Source organism: Aquarana catesbeiana, linkage group LG04 (assembly GCF_042186555.1).
Source record: "Aquarana catesbeiana isolate 2022-GZ linkage group LG04, ASM4218655v1, whole genome shotgun sequence".
Lineage (NCBI taxonomy): Eukaryota > Metazoa > Chordata > Amphibia > Anura > Ranidae > Aquarana > Aquarana catesbeiana.
In genome coordinates this window covers 85,090,267-85,118,174 of record NC_133327.1, presented here as the reverse complement: position 1 = coordinate 85,118,174, position 27,908 = coordinate 85,090,267, and the positions used below count along the sequence as shown (strand labels likewise).

Here is a 27,908-nt window from a genome sequence, read left to right as displayed (position 1 = left end):
TTTTCAATGGCTGACAGGCAGGAATCTATAAAAATATATTTAAATATAAATACACAATATATAATAAATATAGAAGACAAATGGGCTGTACTTCCCTATAAACATTTGGCCCTACACCACTCTTAACATTCTGGTTCCCATTCATTTAAAAAAAAATATTGGATTGTTTATTTCTTATCAATTAACTAGAAAAGTGAATTTGTCAATGCGACTTTTACATTGAATAATGAAATGTCATCCCAAAGTCCAGCTTTAGAATTTTTAACTGCCAACAGAAGAACCGTTCACGTTTTTTAAACCATAATGAAGCTGAAGCTAATGGATGTTTTTGCTCCTAAATTGTATAACCAATTTTTTGGAAGTTTTGGGTGGAGTGTGGAAGGGTTAATCCTGTCAGGTTTTTAGTGCTGTCTTGGTTTCCCACTATGGAGATTCTCCCTCTCCACTTGTCCTGGTGACCATTGTCACTGGGACTGTAAATGATGGGAAATCCAAAATTTAGATTTGTCACCAGAAAAGGAAGAGGGGAAATCTTCCAATGAGGACAATTGTTCTGGTGTCAACTGTCTAGGAGGGAAGTCCCCTGATTGTGGAAGGATTTTATCTCACTTTCTGTTGTGCCTACAGGAAAAGTAACCCCCCCCCATTGAGATGCTGATGGATGAATGAAAACCTGACGGAGGTTCAACCATTCCCCACTCCATATAAAACAAACAGTTGAATGTTTAATGAGTGTCCTTTTCCTGATTTTCTTGTTGGCCACACAGAATTATTGAAGCAGCAGAGGTAGCTGTGAACTGTCTGTGACACTCTCCAGGTCGTCGACCATCTGGACGACAGCTTGGATCTGATCATCCTGGAGGACGGTTCTGGCATTGGTCACAAATTTCTTCAGCAGGGACTCTCTGCTCAGGGGCTTTCTCCAGTGGCCGTAGAAAGTGTCACATTTACCGACCATCACATCCCCGTTCTTCAGCAGCAAAGACACTTCACCGTACATCTTGTCAAAGTTGGCCTTATTGTCCTGAGGATGCTCCACCACCACCTTGCTCAGAAGAAGCTGAAGGTCTTTTCGAAACATGTGATCATCATTGAAGGAAGCGATGGTAACTTCACCATCCAGGAGAGCTGTGCATGCGTTGAACTGGAAGGAGTGACGGGCCTGGTGCTCTGACTCTGGATAAGGCCTATTGATGTATTTGGAGATCGGGACTCTGAGAACTATAGATTGGATAGCAGATGGGTCAAAAGAACCATAGTGCTCCATATATCTATTTCTGACTGAGACCGCAGCATCGGCTACCCAGTGCATCCCAAGATGTGCCGGGAAAGACTTAAAGGCAATGTCTTGCTTTGCTAGAAGGAACTCATAGTTTTTACCAGGGAATGCCAGTGACTTAGGTTGGTAGTCACCATAAAATGCACTAAAACCAGCGCAACCTGGGACATCATCCAGTATGAGGGAATTGGCCTCCATTCCTTTAGCAGCCAGAATAGCAGCTTCCAGGCCTAACCTCGTAGCATTGCCAATGTGTAAAGGCTTGGCTAGAGTAGCGGCATTGGCCATTGGGGCACCAGCAAGAGAGGCAGCGATTGCCAGGGCGTGCATACATTGTTCCTTATCTAATAAAAGAAGCTTGGCAGAGGCGGCAGCACTTCCCATGGTTCCAACTACCGAAGGTGGATGAAATCTGTAATGAGCAAACATTTCCAATTATTATGTATTAAATAATACAAGATACAAAAGCAATAGAACTGAGTAGAGAAGGGCTGAGGTTTTATTTCTTCTTTGGGGTGTATAAAATAACAGTCTAAGGAAGGATCTTATATTCTATTCCACCATGACTGTGCCCCCCCCAGTTTACAAAGCCAGCTCTATAAAGACATAATGTGACCAGTTTGTGTAGGACACTGGAAAGCCCTGACCTCATCCCTACTGTTGGAAGACCTTTGGGATCGAGTCTTCTCATCCACTATCAGTACATGCCCTCAACCCTACTGAATACTTTTGGGTTCAGATCTCATCCAAAAGGTGATCAGTAGGTTTGAGGTCATGGAGTGAGGTCATGGAGGAACACAAGTGTCCTGCACAGAGCCCTGATCTTAACCCTACTGAACACCTTTGGACCTCTATCCTACTAAACACCCTTTTCTGTTCCAGCATGACTGTGCCCCCCTGTGTACAAAGCCAGCTCCATAAAGACATGGTGTGACCAGTTTTGTGTGGAGGAACGCGAGTGTCCTACACAGAGCCCTGACCTCATCCCTACTGAACACCTTTGGGATGAACTGGAGCACTGATGGTGCGCCAGGTGTTCTCATCCAATATCAGTACCTGACCTCACAAATAGGCACACATTCCCACTGAAACCCTCCAAAATCTTGTGGAAAGTCTTCCCAGAAAAAAAAATGGAGGAAGTTATAGCCACAAAATGGAGACAACTCCATAAAGACATGGTGTGACCAGTTTGGTGTGTCCTGTACAGAGCCCCGACCTCATCCCTACTAAACACCTTCAGGATGAATTGGATTGTGAACCAGGTCTAATCCAACATCAGTTCCTGACCTCACAAATGAAAAAATGTTGTCACCAGCATACCAAGGATCTCCGGAATGTAGTACTGGCGACATACTTCTTACCTTGACTGTCTTTGGTTTCCATCCGGTAGTTGCTGCAGCACCCATTTACATTCACAGAAATGTGTGCTTTGGGAATATTGTGCTTGACCGCACAAATGTGCAAAAAAAAAAAAAAAAAAAAAAAAATCCTACAGACACCCTCCAAACTTTTGTAGAATATCTTCCCAAAAGATTGGGGGATGTTATAGCCACAAAGGAGGGCAACTCCATATCAATGGCCATGGTTTTGGAATGGGATGACCAACAAGCCCATAGAGATTTGATGAGAGGAGGAACTCGAGTGTTCTGTACAGAGCCCTGACCACATCCCTACTAATCATCACCTTTGGGATAAATTGGAATGCCGATGGTGAGCCAGGTCTTCTCCTCCAACATTAGTACTTGACCTCACAAATGGACACAAATGCCCACAGCACCCTCAAATATCTTGTGGAAAGTCTTCCTAGACTAGTGGAGGATTGTGGGTTGTCTAACAAGTCCATATACAGCAGGTGTGATGTCATTTCTGCTATATAATGTAACTGTGGCATTAAAAAAAAAAAAAAAAAAAAAAAGACCCCCTGGTGACTAATCTGGTCTGAAACTAAGTAGGATAAGACAATGCCTGGGTGTAGATGTATCCATATATTATATTGTAACAGAACAGCAATGAATACAATTATAAAAATGATGACTTTTGTAACAACTCACTTTTTAGGAATGTTATTTGCTTCCTTGGAAAAGCCCATCAATCTTCCTTGAATCTCAATTCCAACATTGAAAGCCACCAGAAGCTCCTCTCCAGTGACTCGCCTTTCTTGGGAGACCATCTGTGTCAGTGCCAATAAAGCTGGAAGGACGGCACCGGATGGGTGGGTGGCGGGGTGCCACGTGTCATCAAAATCCATGGAGTGAACCTGAGCCAAAAAGACATTATTATTATTATTATTATTAGACACAGTCTTCTGGTCTCTGGGGTTTGTTACTGGTGGTTGGCTATACTTACAGCCACTCCATTAGCATACGCGGCCAGGGTGGGGGAGACCTTCAAACCTTTCTGTCCATAAACTGAGCAAAGAGAAGCATTTCCGTACGTGCAAAAATGCAGATCCTGAAAAAGAATCAAAATGAAGGATGAATATTTCCTGTGACCTTCTCCTCCAGGTATGACACTGAACACCTGGATAAAAACTGCAAAATCTGTATTCTCAAAAAGACCAGAAATAATCGATAATCATTGGAAAATGGGGACATTTCTTTAATATAGACTTCTTGTGAAGGTCTTTATAGAAGGATGAGATCCCCAGAGCAATGTGAAGGTCTTTATAGAAGGATGAGATTCCCATAAATCAAGATTTAGTCCTGGGAACATTTGTTATTTACAGCAAAAGATCAGAAAATATAACCAAGGCATTTCACAAATCCCTTCATCGGGGCTCGGAGATAAAATATCATACTGTAAATGGAAGACAAACACAATGGCCTACAAAACATTGATACAGTGGGGGTTATTTACAAAAGGCAAATCCACTTTGCACTGCAAGTGCACTTGAAAAATGCAGTCGCTTTAAATCTAAGGGCTAGGGCGGCACAGTGGTGTAGTGGGTAGCACTCTCACCTAGCAGTAAGAAGGGTCACTGGTTCGAATCCCAACCACGACACTACCTGCCTGGAGTTTGCATGTTCTCCCTGTGCCTGCGTGGGTTTCCTCCGGGTACTCCGGTTTCCTCCCACACTCCAAAGACATGCTGGTAGGTTAATTGGATCCTGTCTAAATTGTCCCTAGTATGTATGAACGTGAGTTAGGGACCTTAGATTGTAAGCTCCTTGAGTGTAGGGACTGATGTGAATGTACAATGTATATGTAAAGCGCTGCGTAAATTGACAGCGCTATATAAGTACCTGAAATAAAATAAATAAATAAATGAGGGGAAGCGCTGCTGATTTTATCATCCAATCATGTGCAAGCTAAAATGCTGTTTTCTATTTTGCTTGCATGTCCCCCTCGGATCTACAGCGACTTTACTTCCAAGTGCACTCTCAAGTGCACTTGCAGTGCAAAGTGGATTTTCCTTTAGTAAATAACCCCCATGGTGTGCATAAAATGTATGACAGATCATACAGTGTGCATCAATACTCTATTGTATTTAGGTCATGGGTGGGGGGCGGGGTGGGCAGTGATATTGTACATACCTGACAATATTTCAGGATGATATTGGAGACGTGTGTTGTGCTTCCGATTAATCCAACGCCAATGCTGTCCAGCATCATGCGCTTACTTCTGTGGCGCACTATATCGGGGAGATCCCTGGGGCGTATCCCGTGGATAAACGATGCAAAGCTGTTGGTGACCGTCTCCTCATCCTGGCTTCCGACAGCCACTAAAAACAGACAGAAGATTATTATTAGTGAAGACTCTTCCTCTGATATCTTCATATCACATGGGAAAACCCAGAGCAAGAAAACGGGAACAGGCCAACGTTCCCAATGGGAAAGGTCCAAAGTGACCAATCAGTGTTTATCTCTTGTGTAATGAAGTGTGATTGGTTGTCGTGGACAGTCCGATGTTGTCCGGACTCAGAATATTCTTTTCCATCCTTACCTTTCATGGCTGATTTGTGGATGTGTCTGGACAGACGGTGGATCTTCTTCGTGTTCTGGAGGAATAAAACAGAAAAGTACATTCAGATTTCACCAACTTTTCACCATCTGGGAAATTATTTCAGTTCTGCAGTGAAGTGATTTTCTTTTTAACGTTTGGAAGTTTATGGAAGTTCATCCGTCGTTCTGCCTTCCAGAGCCGCCCCTCCCCCCGAATGTCACGATCTGATTGTAGAATCTTCTCTACATTCACCAACCACCATGGGAGTACAAGACCTTTTCTGATTGGATACATGTGGGAGGCGAACAATCACTGTGCAGACTGAATGTTTACAGAGCTTAGCGAGTGAGATGAAGGTGCAACAAAAAAATTATTCAATTTTTCTCACACCTGATTGGGTGATTAAAGTGGAAACAACTTTTCCATATTTACAAACAAATCGCCGAAAATAAAAAAAAAAAAAAAATGGAATGAATGGTTTAGGACAGTGATGGCGGACCTTGGCCCCCCCTGATGTTTCAACTACACTGAGCATCATGGGAAATGTAGTTCCAAAACATCCGAGGTCCGCCATCACTGCTTCAGGTGAACCCTCACAGCGCTTAGTCCTTGGTTCATACAATCAGATTGTAAGATGCATGTCCAAATTTATATTAGTCACCCAAACCTAGGCTCTTGGCTAGCGGCGGTCCTGCCGCTTGCGCTCAGCATTGCGTTCACTTTGTGACTTTATGTGATCACATGTATCGGTAATAAGTTTGTATTTCTAAAGCTAGTCTTATCCTTTTCATGCCAATATTACAACTTTTGGCCAGGAGATGGATTATTATTTGCATGAACCCCCCCCCCCCCACACACACACACACACACACAGTCAAATTTGTTTCTGGGTTGTGAGGATCAGCAACGCATTTCAGAGATTTTCAGGTGAAATGACAGATTTCACACTTGGCGAAATTTTTGTAAAATTAGCCTTTAAAATTTTGTCATTCAGCACTGCAACATAATCACCATCAAGAAACAAATAAAAAAGTTTAAAATATTCTTTCCTTTGTGTTGTTTTAATGCTTATATTTTGGTAAATTTTGTTCTTTTTTCTTCCTTTGCTTAAAAAAAAAAAAAAAATAATAATAATAATAATAATAATAATAATAATAATAATAACAACAACAACAACTTGAAGAATACATTAATGTGACAATACAATCAGTTGTCTTTTTTCCCCCCCTCTTAGTTTTTTGTGCAAGTTACTGTTATTAAAATATTACATAACAATAAAAGTACAAAAAGGGAAAAAAAAAAAAAAACCCCACACAACCCACACACTTCAAATATTTCAAGTTCCTTTTTTTTATTTTTTATTTTAATTTTTTTTTTTTTTTTTGCTGTTTTTTTTTTTCCCCCTCTTACTCAGAAACACTAAAGCTCATTCCAGCCTTAAAATTTCCTTCGTTTTATTTTGTATAAATTCGCAACATTTTTGTCAAGAATTTTGGTAAAGTTTCATCAATGTGAAATCACTGAAGTTCACTCATCTCCACTTAATAAACTAATACAAGTTAACATCATACTTATTCCATTTTCCCCATAAACTTTGCGTTTTTCAAAAAAATTTTTTTAGGTTTTGAAATTATTTTGGGACTGCTGGAGGCGAGGAAGTTTCTTTATCACCTTATTAAAGTCCAACCGCCAGCCTAATATAAGTCAGTGAGTTTTAGTTGGAATTGGCCATTTCTGAAGTTTTATGTACAAAACAAAAACATGCAACTTCATTTCATCTATTAATATTTTCTGCTCACATTTTTTTTTCTTACAAAGTGACCATTTATAATGACTTTTGTGATACAGATAAATTGAATAGATGGGTTTGCATTTTAAAAATGAATAGAAGATGTTGGTTGTTAGTTAAACAGGATGGACTTGTGTCTTTTTTCAACCTGACTAACTATGTAAGATAACAAAAATGGAATTAATAACCATACTACATATTAAAAAAACACTACTACAAATAATATTAAAAACAATACTACAAATAATAACAACAACAAGTCTCGTTTGACAATGAGGCGGCTTCAAAGTCACCCGACTCTGAAGCCGCCCCGTACAGCGTAACTTCAGTGTGGCTTGCAATAGACTTCTGTAAGTCAATACAAGTCGCTCTGAAGTCGCCCCCAAAGGGTACTGGAACCTTTTTTCTAGGACGAAGTGTCTTGAGTCGCTCCGATTAGAACCGTTTCATTGCACTGAATGGAGCGTGACTTGTCTAATAATAATAATAAATATTATTATTATTATTATTATTATGAAGAAGAAGAATCATAACAAATAATAAATCACAACAAAAAAATTGACCACCACTACTAATAGAAATACTACAAATATTGCTATTATTATGAAGAAGCAAAAAAAAAAAAAAAAAAAAAAAAAAAAAAGAAGGGAAGAATACTACCACTAATAACAATGCTACAAATATTGATAACAAAATAATAATAATAATAATAATAATAATGTTTGAATCCAATCTCCTGCAGACTGAACACCCTGGAATAATAGAAGTCACCTGTATGGCGGTGGAGAACATGGTGTGATCGATATCTCAGCTGATTGTTGGCTGTGGGTTAGAAGTGCGAATATTTATTTAGCAGTCCTGACATCATCCTCAGGAAGTGGGCGGTCCTCTGACACCCAGGAAACAAAAGATGTATATTTGTTGGGAATTTTTGGAAGAGAAGAGAATGTGGCGAGGAAAAGATTGACTCATTGTAACAATAATATTTTGCCATCTCATGTATTTAATAAAACGTTTTCTTACATTGAGTCATCTTTTAGCCATGCCAGACCTTCCTCATTTATAGCCCCAATCTCTCTTTTTTCTAACAACAATCAAATCTTTTTATGTCACACAAACATTGACTTTTACATTTTACAGCCCAATACAGATAAAAAAAAATACATTACAACTTTATGGATTTCATAAATCTGAACTGTTAATGTTTCACTTTAAACTAGAAATACAGTTGATTATATTGTGTATGTGGGCGGATCGATCGAGTGATCATCCAAAAGGGAAATGATTGGATTTTCTCCCTGGGGGAGTTCCGGGATTTTCAGAAGATGATTTAACCCCTCAAGCTCCTTCACCTGTTAATCCCCCTCCCCCCCCATAGACCAGAGCGAGGGTCACATTACTGCCATCATGGGCCCATTGATTGGAGATAAGATTGCCATCATCACTTATGGACCTTGCTTTGTGCACTGATGTTGGACGAGAAGACTGGTTCGCACTCTCCAGTCCAATTCATCCTAAAGGTGTTCTATCAGGTTGAGGTCAGGACTCTGTGCAGGCCAGTCAAGTTCCTCCACCCCAAACTCGCTCATCCATGTCTTTATGGACCTTGCTTTGTGCACTGGTGAGCAGTCATGTTGGAACAGGAAGGGGCCATCCCCAAACTGTTCCCACAAAGCTGAGAGTATGAAATTGTCCAAAATGTCTTGGTATGCTGCCGACTTAAGAGTTCCCTTCACTGGAACTAAGGGGCCAATCCCAACCCCTAAAAAACAACCCCACACCATAATCCCCCCTCCCCCCACACCATAATCCCCCCCACACCATAATCCTCTCCACCAAATGATTTGGACCAGTGCACAAAGCAAGATCCATAAAAGACATGGATGAGCAAGTTTGGGGTGGAGGAACTTGATTAGCCTGCACAGAGTCCTGACCTCAACCCGATAGAACTCCTTTGGGATAAATTAGAGCAGAGACTGCGAGCCAGGCCTTCTTGTCCAACATCACAAATGCTCTTCTGGAAGAATTCCCATAGACAAACTCCTAAACCTTGTGGACAGCCTTCCCAGAAGAGTTGAAGCTGTTATAGCTGCAAAGGGCTGGCCAACTCAATATTGAACCCTACGGACTAGGGTCGCACACACACGATCGGATTTTCCGACAGGAAATGTTCGATGACAGGCTGTTGGTGGAAAATCCGACCGTTTGTACGCTCCATCGGACAACTGTTGACGGATTTTCCGATCGTGTGTACACAAGTCCATCGGACAAAAAATTCCAAAGTGCAAACACACATGCTCGGAAGCAAGGACGAGCCGGAAGTAGTCGGTCTTGTAAACTATCCCTCATAATTGAGAATTAACATTCGTGATGCGGCAAATTATGAAAATTATGAAATCTGGAAATGCAGCGCACAATTCTCTTCTTCTTTAATGGGATAATAATGAAGCTGCTTTGCTGGTGATACTGATGGAGTTCTGCCAAATGTATTTTTTAGATGTTTTTTTTTTTCTAGTGATAAAGAATAATATTATGCTTTTTTAAATTTTTTTGGTCAAGTTACCACAACACCATTATCCCAGAGTTTATAAGAACAAAGATACAACTATGTTGGTGTCCCTTATAATGTTACATTGTATTTTATAAAATGTATCTGCCTACTCCCAAACTGTCATTTGAAGTAAAACACATAGCCAAGTATTATTCTACACAATTTTTTTTATTGTGCATTAAAAAAAAAAGAAAACAAATAAAATTAGACATTCTATCTGCCAATAGAACTTAACCAAAAAGTGCATTCTATACATCCAAAAATATAACAAATCAAATCATTATTCAACCAACAAAATAATGTCAAAGCAATAACTCCAAGGCCAATAATAAATAACATGTTATCACCTCCGATTCCGCAACATGTTTGGTTGAGGGACGGAAGTTCAGAAACGAACTGAAAAGTGCAAATCAAACACTCACCAAACTTCTACTAACACGAAATTAGCAGAAGGAGCCCAAAGTGTGGCGCTAAAGAGCTGAAAAACCATGTAATACGTCACTACGTTTGTGATCGTTGGCCAACATTTGTGTGCCGTGTGTATGCAAGACAAGTTTGGGCCAACGCCCTTCGGACAACAGTCCACGATTTTTGTTGGCCAACAATCCGATCGTGTGTACAAGGCTTAAGACTAGGAGGTCATTAAAGTTCATGTGTGTGTAAAGGCAGGCGTCCCAATACTTTTGCTGATATAGTGTATGTATAGAGGAGGTGTTATATATATATATATATATATATATATACACACACACACATACACGTCCCAATACTTTTGGGAATATAGTGTAGATTTTTGAAGCTTCTTAGGGCGTTCCTCATACATCCAACATCCTGACCTGGATACATAAAAGGGGCCAATGATAGAATCCATTGATGACCTCGATCAAATATTTCAAATACCACGGTGGACATATCTTTTCATGTGCCCCCCCCCCGCATAGCCGGCACCATAGCTGTTTTACAGCCGTGATCAATGTGCCATGAAGCCAGTAGCTGTTAAAGCACTTAAGGTCGGACCTAAAGCAGTTTTACTGCTCACTTCTTCTGCGATTACACACAGCGGGAGCTGATCGGCGCATGCACGGCACCCGATGTCTGCCGGCACCTTCCGATCATTAGAATAAAATCCATCTCTTCCCCTAGTACAAGCCCCTCCCCCACAGTACACAAACACTGGCTAGGCACACAGGTAACCCTTTGATCGCTCCTGATGTTAACCCCTTTCCTGCCAGTGTCATTAGTACAGTGACAGTGCATATTTTTAGCACTGATCACTTTATTGGTGTCACTGGTCCCCAAAGTGTCAGTTAGTGTCCGCTGCAATGTCGCAGTCCCGCTATTACTAGTAAACTAAATAAATATTCCATAAAAATCTCCCATAGTTTGTAGATAACATTTCTGTAAACCAATCAATATACACTTATTGGGATTTTGTTTACCAACAACATGTAACAATAGATATTGGAATAAATTGAGGAGGAAATTAGATTTTTTATTGGAGGTTTTATAGCAGAAAGTAAAAAAATTGTTTTTTCTTCAAAATTTGAGTTTTTTTGTTTATAGCGCAAAAAAATAAAAAGCGCAGAGATGATCAAATCCCACCAAAAGAAATCTCTATTTGTGGGGAAAAAAGACATAAATTTTATTTGGATAGAACGTCACACGACTGCGCAATTGTCAGTTAAAGGAACGCTGTGCCGCATCACAAAAAAATGGCCTGGTCACGAAGGGGGGTAAATCTTCTGGGAGGGGGGTAATAATATTGGAGTATTTAGACTTATCACCCTGAAAATACCGATTTCCTGGGCAGTCAGATCTGTGAGGAATCCGAGGAGGAAATTCTTTATATTTCTCATTCTCTTTCATTAAATTTCTGCTGTCTGGGTGACGGGAAAATCCGGCGTTGTGAATTCCACTGTCATTATTCTGGGAGATGAAAATTGTGCCAATAAAAAGATTTCATGTCTGGAATCAGAAGGAAGAAGGAAACAGAAAATCCTCAGAGGTGATATCTGTTCTCCACCTCGCCCATCCCTTGTGTGCCAAATCCATCGAGAGGTGATCCCACCGTCACATGGAGAACGCAGTCCCGGCCACCAGGGGTCTGCATGGAGGGAGCAGGGCCGGCCACCAGGGGTCTGCATGGAGGGAGCAGGGCCGGCCACCAGGGGTCTGCATGGAGAGAGTAGTGCCGGCCACCAGGGTCTGCATGGAGGGAGCCGTGCCGGCCATCAAGGGTCTGCATGGGGGGCATAGAACAAAATATTACAGCGCACACATGCAAAAAAGAAATTTACATCCTGCAAGGCTATTTAAAACACCTGAATATTTTCAAAAAATATGGGGATTTATTCACACTATATTGCTATATGGTGCTTAAGACCACTTACTGCAACAAAGTACCCCATTATGAGGGGGTCCTCCACTATCCATAGAATGGAGGATCCTTCTTCTCAGAACCATGGGAGACATACACTCCTCTATATGGGAGAAATAAAGGACTCCCCCTCCCCCATCATTGCCTCTCATTAGTGTCCACCTGTGTTATAGGTGGAGTCCTTTAGACAAGCACCATATTATTTGAAAATGTTCAGGTGTTTTAATAAGCCTTGCAGGAGGTAAATGTCTTTTCTGCATGTGTGCGCTGTAATATTTTGTTCTGTTGTATGGTCTTATGGCTGCACCAGCTTTAATGCATCTTTTAGGGTGTGCCCCCCCCAAATATCTTGTTTGCATGGAAGGTGTAGTAATGGCCGCCAGGGGTCTGCATGGAGGGTGTAGTATTGACCACCTGGGGTCTGCATGGAGGGTGTAGTATTGACCACCTGGGGTCTGCATGGAGGGTGTAGTATTGACCACCTGGGGTCTGCATGGAGGGTGTAGTATTGACCACCTGGGGTCTGCATGGAGGGTGTAGTACCGGCCACCAGGGGTCTACATGGAGAGACACAATCACACATTGGGGAGATCATTCTCCAGGAAATGAAGGTCACAGAACTCCCCAAGAGATCATAGAAATCAACGAGAGAAGCACGATTAATCGTCAAGAATCGTTATCGTGATTTTTTCCCTGTTGCGATCTTGACTAAAGTGTTTCCCGATTTTTTTCTATGCAAAGAATTTGTCAATGGAATAGACTTCTGTGTAAGTGAGGAAAGTTTAACCACTTAAACACTAAGCCCCGGTTCACACAGGGGCAGCACGACTCTGTATAGAAGTCAATGCAAGTCGCCCTGAAGTCATCCGGAAGTAGTACGGGAACCTTTTTCTAAGTCGTTTCTATTAGAACGGTTCCATAGTACAGAACGGAACGTGACTTGTCAGGCGGCTAAGCCGTCTGACAAGTCGCCCCTGTGTGAACCAGGGCTTAACCTTTTTCTGACATTTGTTGGTTTAAAGTCAAAATCTTTTTTTTTTTTTTTTTGCTAGAAAATTATATATTTTTAGTAGACACCCTAGAGAATAAAATGGTGGTTGTTTCAATATGTTATGTCACTCTGTATTTGCACAGCGGTCTTTCAGTATTTTTTGGAAAAAAATACTTTAATGAATTAAAAAAAAAACAACTAACCAGTAAAGTCAGCCCATTTTTTTTTTTTTTTTTGTATAATGTGAAAGATTTTACGCCATAAGAATCGCGAGAGAATCGTGATCTTTTTATTCTAAGCAAAAAAAATCGTGATTCTCATTTTGGCCAGAATCGTGCAGCTCTACTGTTTACCCGACACTACCAAATAATCTGCCGGTTATGTTCCTTCAACACACAAATGTAATCCTAATAAATATGAGTGGAAGGATTGTACTGCTGATAACAAGTAGTGAGATACCATAAAATACAATTCAATATACAATATAGTATTACCATTATATATACTCTATATTACCAAAAGTATTGGGATGCCTGCCTTTACACGCACATGAACTTTAATGACATCCCAGTCTTATGCTGGCCATACACTATACGAAAAATCGGCCGAAAAATCGTTCATATAGACACTTCGTTCGTTTTTCGGCAAGTTAATGGGCACAAATCGATAATCGTTTGTGACGTTTTTGTGGAAAAAAAACAAACGGGAAAATTTCTGCCGAACGTACCATAAATTGCAAGGTTAATGTGTTTCCCGTCCGAACTGTCTGCACTAGGTATATGTAAAAAAACGAACAAAAAATTATTTATTCATGTCCACTGAACAATTTATCGGTCAATACATGATGGCACGATCGTTTGCAGTCACGGTCGAACGTTCGTTTTTCGAAAATGTGTTCGGCCGATTTTTCGTATAGTGTATGGCCAGCATTAGTCCGTAGGGTTCAATATTGAGTTGGCCCACCCCTTGCAGCTATAACAGCTTCACCTCTTCTGGGAAGGCTGTCCATAAGGTTTAGGAGTGTGTCTATGGGAATGTTTGACCATTCTTCAAGAAGAGCATTTGTGAGGTCAGGCACTGATGTTGGACGAGAAGGCCTGACTCGCTCTAATTCATCCCAAAGGTCTTATATCGGGTTGAGGTCAGGACTCTGTGCAGGCCAGTCAAGTTCCTCCACCCCAAACTTGCTCATCCATGTCTTTATGGACCTTGCTTTGTGCATTGGCCCATATCATTTCGTGGAGGGGGGATTATGGTGTGGGGGAGGGGGAGGGGGATTATGGTGTGTGTGTGTGGGGGGGGGTTATGGTGTGGGGTTGTTTTTCAGGGGTTGGGTTTGGATAGTTCCAGTGAAGGGAACTCTTAAGGCGCCAGCATACCAAGACATTTTGGACAATTTCATGCTCCAAACTTTGTGGGAACAGTTTGGGGATGACCCCTTTCTGTTCCAACATGACTGCTCACCAGTGCACAAAGCAAGATCCATAAAGACATGGATGAGCGAGTTTGGGGTTGAGGAACTTGACTGGCCTGCACAGAGTCCTGACCTCAACCCAACAGAACCCCTTAGGGATGAATTAGAGTGGAGACTGCGAGCCACGCCTTCTTGTCCAACATCAGTGACTGACCTCACAAATGCTCTTCTGGAAGAATGGTCAAACACTCCCATAGACACACTCCTAAACCTTGTGGACAGCCTTCCCAGAAGGGTTGAAGCTGTTATAGCTGCAAAGGGCGGGCCAACTCAATATTAAACCCTATGGACTTATGCCCCGTACACACGGTCGGACATTGATCGGACATTCGACAACAAAATCCTAGGATTTTTCCAACGGATGTTGGCTCAAACTTGTCTTGCATACACACGGTCAAACAAAGTTGTCGATCATTCTGAACGCGGTGACGTAAAACACGTACGTCGGGACTATAAACGGGGCAGTAGCCAATAGCTTTCATCTCTTTATTTATTCTGAGCATGCGTGGCACTTTGTGCGTCGGATTTGTGTACACAAGATTGGAAATTCCGACAACGGATTTTGTTGTCGGAAAATTTTATAGCAAGCTCTCAAACTTTGTGTGTTGGAAAATCCGATGGAAAATGTGTGATGGAGCCTACACACGGTCAGAATTTCCGACAACAAGGTCCTATCACACATTTTCCGTCGGAAAATCCGACCGTGTGTACGGGGCATAAGACTGGGATGTCATTAAAGTTCATGTGTGTGTAAAGGCAGGCGTCCCAATACTTTTGACAATATAGTGTATCTATACACAGTAAGTCCGGGGTTTGGTTTAGAGACAGGAAAACGTTCTATCTGTGACCTCCGATCACCTAACATGACCCGTCTATACAGACACCTACAATGATAGAGCAGCTTCCATGATTGTAATGTGATCTATGAAGAAATCATTATCTCAATATTCACATTTCTGGAATGATGAAAGTGGCCGAGATGAAAACTCCTGAAAGTCGCCATGAATTGTGTGTCAGGTAATTATAGTTTGTAGTTTTATTACCGGTACCACGCCCTCCAAGAACCAACTCTGCCAGTCTGATTTCCTCACTTCCCCGTCACCGGGTGTGGAAGAGAAACTCAACTCCTTCACCGACAACAACATGGTATATACAGAGGGTATAGAAATAATAGAAGACATATATGACATGGTATACACAGAGGGTATAGAGATAATAGAAGACATATATGACATGGTATATACAGAGGGTATAGAAATAATAGAAGACATATATGACATGGTATATACAGCGGGTATAGAAATAATAGAAGACATATATGACATGGTATACACAGAGGGTATAGAAATAATAGAAGGCATATATGACATGGTATACACAGCGGGTATAGAAATAATAGAAGACATAAATGACAAGGTATATACAGAGGGTATAGAAATAATAGAAGACATATATGACATGGTATATACAGAGGGTATAGAGATAATAGAAGACATATATGACATGGTATACACAGAGGGTATAGAAATAATAGAAGGCATATATGACATGGTATATACAGCGGGTATAGAAATAATAGAAGACATAAATGACAAGGTATATACAGAGGGTATAGAAATAATAGAAGACATATATGACATGGCATATACAGAGGGTATAGAAATAATAGAAGACATATATGACATGGTATACACAGAGGGTATAGAGATAATAGAAGACATATATGACATGGTATACACAGAGGGTATAGAAATAATAGAAGACATATATGACATGGTATATACAGAGGGTATAGAAATAATAGAAGACATATAAGACATGGTATATACAGCGGGTATAGAAATAATAGAAGACATATATGACATGGTATACACAGCGGTAGGGATGAGCTTCGTGTTCGAGTTGAACCCATGTTCGACTCGAACATCGTCTGTTCGCCCGTTCGCTGAATTGCGAACGATATGGGCCGTTTGCGCCAAATTCGTGTGGCGCGTCACGGCCCATAATTCACTGCGGCATCGCAGTGCATTGCTGGCTGATGATTGGCCAAGCATGCTTGGCCAATCACAGCGCCGTCTGAACAGAGAGCTGTAATTGGCCAAAGCCGAGGTGTTCTTTTGATCCTATTAGTACCACAGTCAGGCAGCTAGACTATTTACAGTTAGTGCAGTGCGTCCTGCTCACAGTGTTCAGCTAAACCTACAAGTTAGTGTGGTGCGTCCACCTCACAGTATTCAGCTAAACCTACAAGTTAGTGCGGTGCGTCCTGCTCACAGTGTACAGCTAAAACTACAAGTTAGTGCTGTGCGTCCTGCTCACAGTGTTCAGCTAAAACTACAAGTTAGTGTGGTGCGTCCACCTCACAGTGTTCAGCTAAAACTACAAGTTAGTGCGGTGCGTCCACCTCACAGTGTTCAGCTAAACCTACAAGTTACTGCGGTGCGTCCTGCTCACAGTGTTCAGCTAAAACTACAAGTTAGTGTGGTGGGTCCTCCTCACAGTGTCCAGCTAAACCTACAAGTTATTTTTTTGCGAGCTCTGCACAGTGTTCAGCTAAAGCTACCTGTAGAAGGTTGGTGGTGTTTTCCTGATCCTATCACTACCGCAGGCAGCTAAAAAAGCTACAAGTTAGTTTTTTGCGAGCTCTGCACAGTGTTCAGCTAAAGCTACCTGTAGAAGGTTGGTGGTGTTCTCATACTACAGGCAGGCAGTTGATTTTGCTAGCTGCAGTATCAGTACATATATACAGGCCATTAGTATGTCTGGAAGGCCAAGAAGGAGAGGCAGACAGTCACAAGCCAATAAGAGAGGGCAAGCAGGCTCTGTGTCTAGTGCTGGTCGTGGAGACGGTGCATCCTCATCAGCATGTGGCCGTGGGACACGCTTGGCCTTTTTTTTGGCAGCTGGCCGTGTTGAGCTGCAACATGCGGAAGACTTGGTCGAGTGGATGACCAAGCCGTCCTCATCCTCCTCATCCTCTCTCACCCATGCCCAGGGTACTTTGTCTGGCAAAGCAGCGGCCTCTTCCCTTGGCTCAATGTCATCAGTGACTCCTTCCCTAGCCCCACCATGTCCTCCTGAGGATTCCCTCGAACTGTTTGACCACAGTGTTGGGTACATGCTCTAGGAGGATGCCCAGCGTTTGGAAGGCTCTGATGATGATACTGAGCTCGATGAAGGCAGTAACGTGAGCACGGACAGAGGGGGTGCCCAAGAAGGACAGCAATCTGGCAGTCATGCTCCCCCTGCTGCAGTATACTGCCAGGTTTGCTCCAGTGATGAGGAGGGAGGGGATGATGAGGTCACTGACTCAACGTGGGTGCCTGATAGGAGAGAGGAGGAGGAGGAGGCGGCACATCACCAACGAGGCAGGATGCCCTCCAGGGGCCAGCCTAAGGGCAGCACCTTGAGCGTAGGCCAAAACATCTCCCACTTGGGTACCACATGCTTGACCAGACATATGTTGACCTGCCATGCAGTTCATTGGCAAGTGTATCTAAAAGACCCACACCAAAGAACAAAGAGGACCTCTCCTTGCTCCTCATCAGCTGAGATCTCCAACCCCACTATACCTTCAGTCCTCTCTGAGACCTGCACTGAGAGGAATGAAGGTGTAGAATTAGGTGTGTCACAGCCAAGTACTTGTGGGCAATCTGCTTTTGGTACACCGACGTCAGATTGTACCAGGCAAATTTCCCTGCCCCAGCTGCTGCACCGCCGAAAGAAGTTTGCTCCCAGCCATCCACATGCCCAGCGGTTGAATGCTAGCTTGGCAAAATTGCTAGCACTTCAACTGCTGCCTTTTCAGTTGGTAGACTCTGCCCCCTTCCGTGAGTTTGTGGAATGTGCGGTTCCTCAGTGGCAGGTACCCAAACGCCACTTTTTCTCACGGAAGGCGATTCTGGCTCTCTACTGGCATGTGGAAGGCAATGTCCATGCCTCGCTGGACAGGGCGGTCAGCGGTAAGGTGCATATTACCGCTGACTCATAGTCCAGCAGGCATGGACAGGGACATTACCTAAGTTTCACAGCGCATTGGGTGACTCTGCTGGCAGCTGGGAAGGATGCAGGACAAGGTGCAGTAGTGTTGGAGGTTGTTCCACCACCACGCCTCCAAAATGCTAATGATTGTGACACACCTCTCTCCTCCACCCCCTCCTCTTCTTCTTCCTCCATGGCCTCTTCCTGTGCTTTGTCCTTGGAACCAGCGGTGCTCCGTAGCCGTTCAAGGGGCTACGCAAGTACACAGGCCAAAAGATGCCATGCGGTACTTGAGCTGGTGTGCTTGGGGGACAGGAGCCACACTGGGGCAGAGGTTCTGTCAGCTCTGCAGGGGCAGGTTCAGAGGTGGTTGACGCCACGCCAACTTAAGGCAGGAATGGTGGTTTGTGACAATGGCACCAACCTCCTCTCTGCCCTCCGACAGGGACAAATGACCCATGTGCCCTGTTTGGCTCACGTCATTAACTTGGTGGTGCAGCGGTTCTTGGGCAGGTACCCGGGCTTACAGGATGTCCTGAGGCAGGCCAGGAAAGTCTGTGTGCATTTCCGCCGGTCATATAATGCCAGTGCTCGGCTGACGGACCTCCAAAAGGAGTTTAACCTGCCCAAGAACCGCCTAATCTGTGACATGCCCACCAGGTGGAACTCAACGTTGGCCATGCTGCAGCGGCTGCACACGCAGCAGAGGGCTATCAATGAGTACCTGTGCGACTATGGCACCAGGACAGGGTCAGGGGAGCTTGGTTTTTTTCCCCACGCCAGTGGGCCATGATCAGGGATGCATGCACTCTCCTGTTACCATTTGAGGAGGCCACGAGGATGGTGAGTAGTGACAGTGCATGTATCAGTGACACTGTCCCCCTTGTCCACCTGTTGGAGCACACGCTGCGTGGAATAATGGACAGGGCACTTGAGGCAGAACAGAGGCAGGAAGAGGAGGACTTCCTTAGCTCTCAAGGCCCCCTTTATCCAGACAGTGTTCCTGCATGCCCGCCGATCACACAGGAAGAGGAGAAGGAGGAGGAGGAAGATTGTGTCAGTATGGAGGTGGAGCCTGGCACTCAGCATCAGCAGCAGTCTTTAAGGGATCAGTCCCAAGAAACACATGGACTTGTACGTGGCTGGGAGGAGGTGGCTGCGGACCATGTCGTCCTTAGTGGCCCAGAGGACTCCAGACCGAATGCCTCAGCAAACCTACGCTGCATGGCCTCCCTGATCCTGCAAAGCCTGCGGAAGGATCCTCGTATTCGTGGTATCAAGGAGAAGGACCAATACTGGCTGGCAACCCTCCTTGATCCACGTTACAAGGGTAAGGTTGCGGACCTTATCTTGCCATCGCAGAGGGAGCAGAGGATGAAACATCTTTGGGAGGCCTTGCAGAAAGGTCTGTGCAACGCGTTCCCAGAGACTGGGAGGTTACAAACCCCTGTTTCTGGACAACGTGTTGATGAGGCTTCGGTCAGTCAAAGAAGGAGCGGTGGAGAAGGTGGCCGTCTGACCGATGCGTTCAGACAATTATTTGGTCCGCAGCCCCAAGGTATGGTCGGTTCCAGCAACCATCGCCAGCGTCTGTTTTACATGGTGCAGGAATACCTAGGGGCAAGATCTGACTTGGACACCTTTCCCACTGAAAATTCTCTGGGTTACTGGGTCTTGAGGATGGATCACTGGCTAGAGCTTGCACAGTATGCAATTGAGCTACTGGCCTGTCCTGCATCCAGCGTTCTTTCGGAACGCACATTCAGTGCTGCTGGAGGCTTTGTAACCGATCACAGGGTGCGTCTGTCCACCGACTCAGTCGATCGACTGACCTTCATAAAAATGGATCAGTCTTGGATCACCACCAGCTACCAAGCACCTGATGCTGATGTAACCGAATAATTTTTTTGAAATCTCAGATCCCTTCAAAGACTGCCTATGCTGATGCTGAGTGACTATCCCTGAGTAATTATCCTCTTCCTCCTCAATCATCACGCTGATAGCTTGTAAGAACATTTTTGGTTCTGGGCGCCACCACCAGTGCCTAAGGCCCAATTTTTCAGCCCCTGTTTAACAGGGGCGTGTAATTACAATTTTTGATGCAATACTTTGCAGCAGGGCTCATTTCTGCGTTCCAACTAGAGTATCTGTGAGGGGTTGCAGTGTTGAGGCACCAGCACCAGTGCCTAAGGCCCAATTTTTCAGCCCCTGTTTAACAGGGGCGTGTCATTACAATTTTTGATGCAATACTTTGCAGCAGGGCTCATTTCTGCGTTCCAACTAGAGTATCTGTGAGAGGTTGCAGTGTTTTGGCACCAGCACCAGTGCCTAAGGCCTAATTTTTCAGCCCCTGTTTAACAGGGGCATGTAATTACAATTCTTGATCTAATATTTCACAGCAGGGCCCATTTCTGCACCCACCAAGAGCGAGTGAGGACTTACAGTGTTGTGGCACCAGCACCACCACCACCACCACCAAAGGCCCAATTTTTCTGCCCTTGTTCAACAGGGGCATGTAATTTCAATTCTTGATCTAATATTTCACAGCAGGGCCCTGTGAGGGCTTACAGTGTTGTGGCCACAACAACACCTAAGGCCCAAATTTCTGCTGAGTATATAGGGCAGGCCCCTACTTTCAAACATCTTACTTACAAACGACTCCTACTTGCAAACGGAAGGAGACAACAGGAAGTGAGATGAAATCTACCCCTAGGAAGGGAAATTCTCTCCTGTAAGAGTTAATATGGGAAAAACATTTCTCCTTTCCACTGATGCTTTCCAATCCTTGTTCCACAAAAAACCCCAAATTTTCAAAAAACATTTATCATTGGGACAAAAAGTGAGGTGAAATCTTCTGAAGAGGAGGAAAGACAGCAAAACAAATGTCACGGGGTGATAACCCTTCCCTATGTTTTCCAAAAAGCTTAAAAAAGATTTTTTGGCTGGAGCTAAACACGTTAAAAATGTACCTGTTAAAAATTACAAACAGATTCTACTTAACAACAAACCTACAGTCCCTGTCTTGTTTGCACCGCCTGTATACTGCTGTTAGGAGTATATAGGGCCTGGTGGCCCCACACCTTTCCTTATTTTAATTTGGGTGCGGGGTTCCCCTTAATATCCATACAAGACCCAAAGGGACTGGTAATGGTCTGGGGGGTACCCATGCCGTTTGTCTCACTGATTTTCATCCATATTGCCAGGACCCGACATTTCATTAAACCCGCAAACAGTTTTAAACAAGATTTTTTCCTTTAAAAATGACATTTTGTGCAGGGACTGTTCTAAACACGGGAAACACGCGCCACTTTACAGGCATACTATAGACACACCCCAGGTACGATATTTAAAGGAATATTTTACTTTTTTTTTTTTTACTTTAAGCATCATTAAAATCACTGCTCCCGAAAAAATGGCCGTTTTTAAAAGTTTTTTTTGCATCGATACAAGTCCCCTGGGGTAGGACCCGGATCCCCAAACCCTTTTTAGGACAATACCATGCAAATTAGCCTTTAAAATGAGCACTTTTGATTTCGAACGTTCGAGTCCCATAGACGTCAATGGGGTTCTAACGTTCGTGCAAATTTTCGGTCCGTTCGCAGGTTCAGGTTGAATAAAGACACCAGTCCATCCAGTTCAACCTGAGTGAGTGTCTACAATTGTCCCTATCCCTGTACATTGTGTCTCATTAAGATACTCATCTATTATATCATTATTTATTTAGGGTACCCATATAGTGCTGTCAATTTACGCAGCACTCCACACATACATCGCTCCCTACCCTCAAGGAGCCCACAATCCAAGGTCCCCAACCCACATTCTTATACTATGGCCAATTTTGGACAGAAGCCAATTAACCTACTAGCATGTCTTTGGAGTTGTGGGGTTCAGTAGACTTGCAGGTTGAGTTTTGGGGTTCAGTAGACCCCATGGTTGTGTTGTGGGGCTCAGTAGACCCCCATGGTAGTACTGCAGGGCTCAGTAGACCCAACGGTTGAGTTGTTTGGTTCTGCATGTTCTGCATATTGTTGATACGGTTTTTATACAGAAAGAAATAATGTTAAAGCGACAGTCCACAAATGTGTGTTATTTTACATATTAAATATTGGACAGTCAACGGGATGGACCATGGGCTAGCCAGAGCTAGATGGGCTATAGATACCAATACCAACAAACAATAATAAAAAGACAGCAATACACAATGACCCAGAACCTCCAATCCCTTCTACTGAACACCACAACTCCATCATCTGGTCTACTGAACCCAACAACTCAACATTGGGGTCTACTGAACCACACAACTCAACCGTTGGGTCTACTAAACCCCACAATACAACCATGGTGTCTACTGAACCCCACAACACAACCATTGAGTCTACTAAACCTTGCAACTCAACCATTGGCTCTACTGAACCCCACAACTCAACTGTTGGGTCAACTGGATCCCACAACAAACCATGGGGTCTACTAAATCACATAACACAACCATTGAGTCTACTAAACGTCACAACTCAGCCATCGAGTCTAATAAACCCTAAAATTCAACCATGGGGTCTCTTAAACTCATAAAACACAACCATGGGGTGTACTGAACTCCACAACTCAACCATTGGGTCTACTAAACCCCACAACAGAACCATCAAGTGGATCTACTGAACCCCACAACCCAACCATTGATGGGGGGGGGGGGTGTTGTGATGGATCATCACATAGAAATCAAACCTGCCCCATAGATGACCTGACTGTTGGTGACAACATGTAGATGCCTCCCTGGGGATTTACATTTACCATTGTAGGGGGTAATACAGATTTATATTATGTGATATGACGGAAGCTTTAGCTGGGGTTTTCCTTTTGGTATTTGAAGTAAACCTCTTCCTCCATATCCAACCAAGAATTCTTTGTGTTCATAGTCTGCATGACATCCACCATCTATTTACCAGACTTCTAACTGCCGCAATAAACAGCCGTTATAATACAAAGATAGGACATAATCTCCCAATACTCAACAAACATAGATATACATAGTGTCATTGTCTGAGTGTTCAATACAAATAAAGATAAGAAATAAAAATAGACATGAAATACACGGAAGGAGATTCTACCACAATTCAGAATCTATTTATAAAAATTCTGCTGTAATTCTGAGCCATGCACCGTGACCTCCTTACATTGTGATGATGAAGGTTCCTGTGAGATGATGAGGATACAATGTCACATATAAAGATACCTTTGTTACCTGGTGGGGGAGGGTGGGGTGGTGTGCAGAATATTTGGTTACATCAGCACTATCATTTTTAGTGCTTCAAGGAAAAGAAAAGTTTGGGGAAAAACCAGACCCGTCATGTATGACAAGATATGAACTGCTCACATACACAGAAGTGATGGCCCAAAGGGGCCTTTATATAGTGGAAAGTAAATTACGGTACAGCAAAATACCCTACTTCAATCCAGAGGGACCAAGCCCAATAACAGAGAAAATGGGCAATTGGTTCTTATTCAAAGATGTTTTAGTAGACTATTACAATCACGTTCTGGGATTCTGTGTCTCCTCTACATCGGGGGAAGATGTGTAATGATGAATGGGGTGAATCTCCAGTGAGAAGTTGGAGGCGCCATTGTTAGGTGTTGTCCATGGTGGACTGCGACCGGCTCTGCACAACGTTTACACAGACAACACCGGCAGAGAAGAGAGATTTATCTATATAGAGAATTTATATTCCACCACGGCCCTGAATGCCCACCATCTGCATCTCGGGACCCGAACCCACACCAATGGCGTACCCCACTATGTCCCAACACAATGGCCATGTCCGTTCAGCCACTGCATCCTAATTGATAAGAATGGGACTGCCTGAACGGGGTTGTATGGATCACCTGTACATCCCTGTGTGTGCCCTGCATGGGTGGACACTGCTGTATGCACCGTGTCTATGAGCATAGCTCCCAACTGTCCCTGGTTTGGAGGGATTGTCCCTCATTCGGGACAAAGTCCTTCTGTCCCTCTTTCCTCATCATTTGTCCCTCATTTTGGTCTGATCTATATAGCTGTATATAAAATACACTACTTATCTACCAAAAAGTGTTTCCCAATGCTAAACCTTTCCAATTTCTAAACTGCTGCACTTCTAAACTCCAAGAGCCAATATAAAGGAATCGTAGTGGTAAAATACAAAATTGTGGGTTTAACCAATAATTTTTTTTGTACAATTCTCCTTTAAGGGGGGCGTGGCAAGGTGTGTATCTTATGCCTACATCATTTTCCTAATAGGTGTCCCTCATTCCCATCTCAGAAAGTTGGGAGATGATGCTATGAGGCCAAGCTAGGATCACACACCATAGACAGACTATAACTCTGACCAATCACACACCATAGACAGACTATAACTCTGACCAATCACACACCATGGAAAGACTATAACTCTGACCAATCACACACCTTAGACAGACTATCACTCTGACCAATCACACTCCATGGACAGACTATAACTATGACCAATCACACACCATAGACAGACTATAAATCTGACCAATCACACACCATAGACAGACTATAACTCTGACCAATCACACACCATAGACAGACTATAACTCTGACCAATCACACACCATAGACAGACTATAACTCTGACCAATCACACTCCATAGATAGACTATAACTGACCAATCACACACCATAGAAAGACTAACTATGACCAATAGTACTAGTAGGTACTTTTCATGGTGGGAGCTTTGGCCAGGCTGGCAATGTATTATGGTGGGGAGCTTTGTCATGGTGGGCACTTTGGCCAGGCAGGCAATGTATCTTTGTGGGAGCTTTGTCATGGTGGGCACTTTGGCCAGGCACACAATGTATCATGGTGGGAGCTTTGTCATGGGGAAAACATCACATGGCTTTTTTAATGACCAATATAATCACTAAGTCCGGACTTACCTTGTAATCAATGGCTTTGATTATTGACTGAAAGAGGTTTATTTACTAAAGCAGCAGAGGCTGTTCGCTTCCCATCCCCCAACACAACATCCCTGTGCTGCAGTGCCCTGTAATGCATGGTAGTGCGCTGTGGTTGGTTGTGGTTTTAGACATACCGGGATGCATCGGTCATCCATATAAAATGAGTGGGCTGCAAAACACGCTAATGTTCCCAACCCGGGAGGATATGAGCCCTGATCTGTCTCCCTGCTGAGGTCCAGAATCTGCTACTGTTTTCCTGTCTATTTGCAGGAAGAATGGTTTATAGGACTGCACTGAGCACAACATTAAATTCATAAATAAAAGTTCCACTCTCTGTGTGTCCTCTCATACCGGGATGCATCGGTCATCCATATAAAATGAATGGGCTGCAAAGCACGCTAACGCTCCCAACCCGGGAGGATATGAGCTCCGATCCGTCTCCCTGCTGAGGTCCAGAATCTGCTACTGTTTTCCTGTCTATTTGCAGGAAGAACGGTTTATAGGACTGCACTGAGCACAACATTAAATTCATAATTAAAAGTTCCACTCCCTGTGTGTCCTCTCCCTCCTCAACAGGGAAATACACCAATGGTGGGGGTGGGGCACCTTCAGGATGGGTGGTGGAGGACCTTTTCCTAGAGCTGAGCTATTAGGAGGTCATCATATGTAATGTTCAGGTGAAGGAAGAAGCCGAGTATAAAATCAGACCCCCCCTTCGCATCTCATTATTTGCTCTTCAGGTCATGCAGAAGGTTCATCCTTTGTGTGCGGTCATTACTCATCTATAACCACACCGCAGCCCGGTGTCCCGGCAAAGACTCATGGAAACTGACTGGCCCATCGCCAATGGCGGTCACTTCATCGTGTCGTCTGCCCTTCCCGCAATCCGTATCACAGAAATGTGTTTTTGTTATAATAAGGGCGGAGGGATTAGGGATTTCCGCAAAACTGGTTTTCCATGAAATTACCAATTTCAACTAAATTTGGCAAAAAGAGCTTTCTCCGTATTTCTTGCTGAGCTGCACTGGCAACATTGGCTTTAAAAAAGTCGACCCTTTTCTCCCTTTATTTAGAGGGGAGGGGGGTGGGGGGTGTATTTTGGGAAGTTTAGTTATTATTTAATTTCGTATTTTGTCCTTATTTGTGTTTTTGATGATTATTGATGATTATTGATGAACCGTCACTTTGGATTTTCTTTCTCATTTTATTTTTTTCATTATCAGTTTTTCTCTTTTCTGTGAAAACACATAAAATAACGAGGTCGATGGGGGCACAAGAACAGATTAGAGCAGTGGTCTCCAAACTGTGGCCCAGGGGCCAGATGTGGCCCTTTGATCACGTTATAGAGAAATCAACCGCGCTTAGGATAAGGGTAGGAGAGAAAAGGTTGTAAAAGCCTCACTGACGTGCTTCTCCTGAAACCCCAAACAAAAATAAAAAATAAATAAATAAAAAATCAATACCTCATGTATAGGTATCCCTGTGTGATATATATAAGTATAGTAGTGAAGGGCATACACACTGTCAGGTGTGTACATGAACTGCAGTGCAGGTACACCCCTAATGTGGAAGGTAAAAACCACGATCCAAAATTACCTAGTACCTGTGTAAGTGCAGGCCTGAAAACTAAAGAGTAGTATGTACATCTTAACAACTACATACCACAAGTGCATGACAGGTGATACATATAGTACAATAAATATAAAAGTTGATTCTAAGTGATATTAATCCAACTGTCAAAGTGAAAAATAAAAAATAGTCAAAATACATATTAGTAAGTGAAAGCACATCCAAAGGAAAACATTTTTGTTTGTGTCAGATGGTCACGGGTGTGTTAACCCCATTATAAGCATGTAGTACAGTCTGAAAGGGTTAAACCACACTGCAAAGGCATAAAGCACCCGTATGCATGATACAGAATCAGTCCTCATATAAATGAGTAAAAAACAGTTCGTATAAAGTCTAAGTCTGGTAATGCTCTGTTGTGAGGCAGAAAACCTATGGGTGATTTGAGTGCTCGCAGTGTCCTCAGGTGACTTTTGTGCGCCCCCTCAAGGGTCCCCACTCACCTAATTCAATCACCCCAACAGGGGCAACACGCATGCAGATATAGACAATGCGATCAGTTCACCACGGTGTCTGCTGTGACTGTTCCCAAAGCGTTCCTCTACCTCTAGGTAGAACGGGAGTGATCCTTGTTAAACCCCTCCAGCCACTTCACTGACTGCCAAGTCTATGATATCGTGCAGTGTATGGAAGCCTGCAGCCACCAATCTCGCTCTGATGGATGGAGTGATAGGAAAGCTGCCCACCTCCCGCTGCATAGCCTGCACCGATCTTCCCTGCAAACTGCCGCCAAATTGCCAAGCCCGATCTTCCCTGCAAACCGCCGCCAAATTACCAAGCCACTCCTTAGTAGCTTGGTAATTTGGCGGCAGTTTGCAGGGAAGATCGGTGCAGGCTATGCAGCGGGAGGTGGGCAGCTTTCCTATCCCTCAAAATCCCTCGAGGTCCAAGTTGTATGTAGACATTTTGGGATGGTGGTAGGAGGACAATGGCTTGGATGGAT

The 27,908-nt window shown here is 43.4% G+C and overlaps 1 protein-coding gene across 1 annotated transcript; it reads right to left on the bottom strand.

The window, feature by feature from the left end:
• Positions 1–38: 38 nt before the first annotated feature.
• On the bottom strand, positions 39–7,830 carry LOC141139345 (cis-aconitate decarboxylase-like). Its single transcript, XM_073625354.1, has 6 exons — positions 7,782–7,830; positions 5,222–5,276; positions 4,813–5,000; positions 3,626–3,730; positions 3,331–3,536; positions 39–1,691 (listed from the first exon to the last, which is right to left on the bottom strand). Exons 1-6 carry the CDS (start codon positions 7,800–7,802, stop codon positions 770–772), a joined length of 1,497 nt encoding a protein of 498 aa, XP_073481455.1. The 5' UTR covers positions 7,803–7,830; the 3' UTR covers positions 39–769.
• Positions 7,831–27,908: the final 20,078 nt, after the last annotated feature.